This window comes from Manacus vitellinus, unplaced genomic scaffold, assembly GCF_001715985.3.
Source record: "Manacus vitellinus isolate BGI_N305 unplaced genomic scaffold, ASM171598v3 scaffold_265_pilon, whole genome shotgun sequence".
In the NCBI taxonomy this organism is placed as follows: Eukaryota; Metazoa; Chordata; class Aves; order Passeriformes; family Pipridae; genus Manacus; species Manacus vitellinus.
This window is the reverse complement of record NW_021939925.1, coordinates 1-1,181: the sequence shown is the minus strand read 5'-3', so window position 1 is coordinate 1,181 and position 1,181 is coordinate 1. Positions and strand designations below refer to the sequence as shown.

Genomic DNA, 1,181 nt, shown 5'->3' with positions numbered 1-1,181 from the left:
CCAGCAGGAATAGGAACTCCCAGCAGGAATAGGAACTCCCAGCAGGAAAAGGGGGGTGTCGTGGGCTGGGAGAAGGGAGTTTTCCATACTCCCAGGGAATTTTCCATACTCCCAGGGAATTTTCCATACTCCCAGGGAATTCTCCATACTCCCAGGGAATTCTCCATACTCCCAGGGAATTCTCCATACTCCCAGGGAATTCTCCATACCCCCAGGGAGTTTCCCATACCCCCAGGGAGTTTCCCATACCCCCAGGGAGTTTTCCATACTCACAGGTGGAAGGGGAAGAGCGAGGAGGGTTTGGAGGCGCAGAATTGCTTCCCGGTGACCATCTGGAGCAGCTGCCTGTAGATCTCCCGCTCCTCCTCCCGCACCGTCTGCAGGGACACAACCCCCGGGATGATTCCCACGGATCCAGCCCGGGACAGGCCTGGAAAACTCCTGGGAAGGGGAGCTGGGAGGCTGCACAGCCAGCCAGGAGCCCCCGGGAGCTCGGCCCCGCCCGGCAAAGGGGCTCTCGGTGGGATTGTGGGGGGTCCTGTGCAAGGGCAGGGGTTGGGATTTTGGGATGAGTCGGATTCTGGGGTTCCTGTGCAAGGACAGGGGTTGGGATTTTGGGATGAGTGGGATTCTGGGGCGTCCTGTGCAAGGGCAGGAGTTGGGATTTTGGGATGAGTGGGATTCTGGGGGGTCCTGTGCAAGGGCAGGAGTTGGACTGGATGATCCTGGTGGGTCCCTTCCCACTCAGGATATTCTGTAATTCCTTTTCTCCCTTCCCCTCTTTCCCTTTCCTTTTTCCCCTTCCCTTCTCTTCTTTCCCTTCCCTTCTTTCTCTTCCTTTCTTTCCCTCCCTTTTCTCCTTCCCTTCCTTCCCTTTTTTCTTTCCCTTCCTTTCCCTTTTTTCTCTTCCCTTCTCTTTCCCCTTCCCTTTTCTGCTTTCCCTTTTTTCCCTTCATTCCCTTCTCCTTTTTCCCTTCCCTTCCCTTCTCCCTCCAGGTTCCACACCCATCTCTGGGGGTTAAACCCCCTTTTTTCTCCCTGTATCCCTGCATTTCTTGCCCTTTTCCCCACTAACCTGCACCCCTGACTCGTGCTCCCCCTTCACCTCCTTTTAAACCAGCCCCAAACCCTCACCCCAGCTCGGGGAGGGGGGATTTATCCAGGGACAAACACACCTTACA

General features: G+C 55.9%; 1 protein-coding gene across 1 annotated transcript in view; it reads right to left on the bottom strand.

Moving 5' to 3' along the window:
• The window catches only part of SENP1 (SUMO specific peptidase 1), a gene marked incomplete at both ends in the record, with an annotated part of 15,001 nt that extends 14,624 nt beyond the window's left edge, over positions 1–377 (bottom strand). Inside the window, one exon of the mRNA XM_029960306.1 lies at positions 274–377. Within this exon, the coding sequence (XP_029816166.1) occupies positions 274–377 (104 nt within the window). The remainder of the gene's footprint in view (positions 1–273) is intronic.
• Positions 378–1,181: the final 804 nt, after the last annotated feature.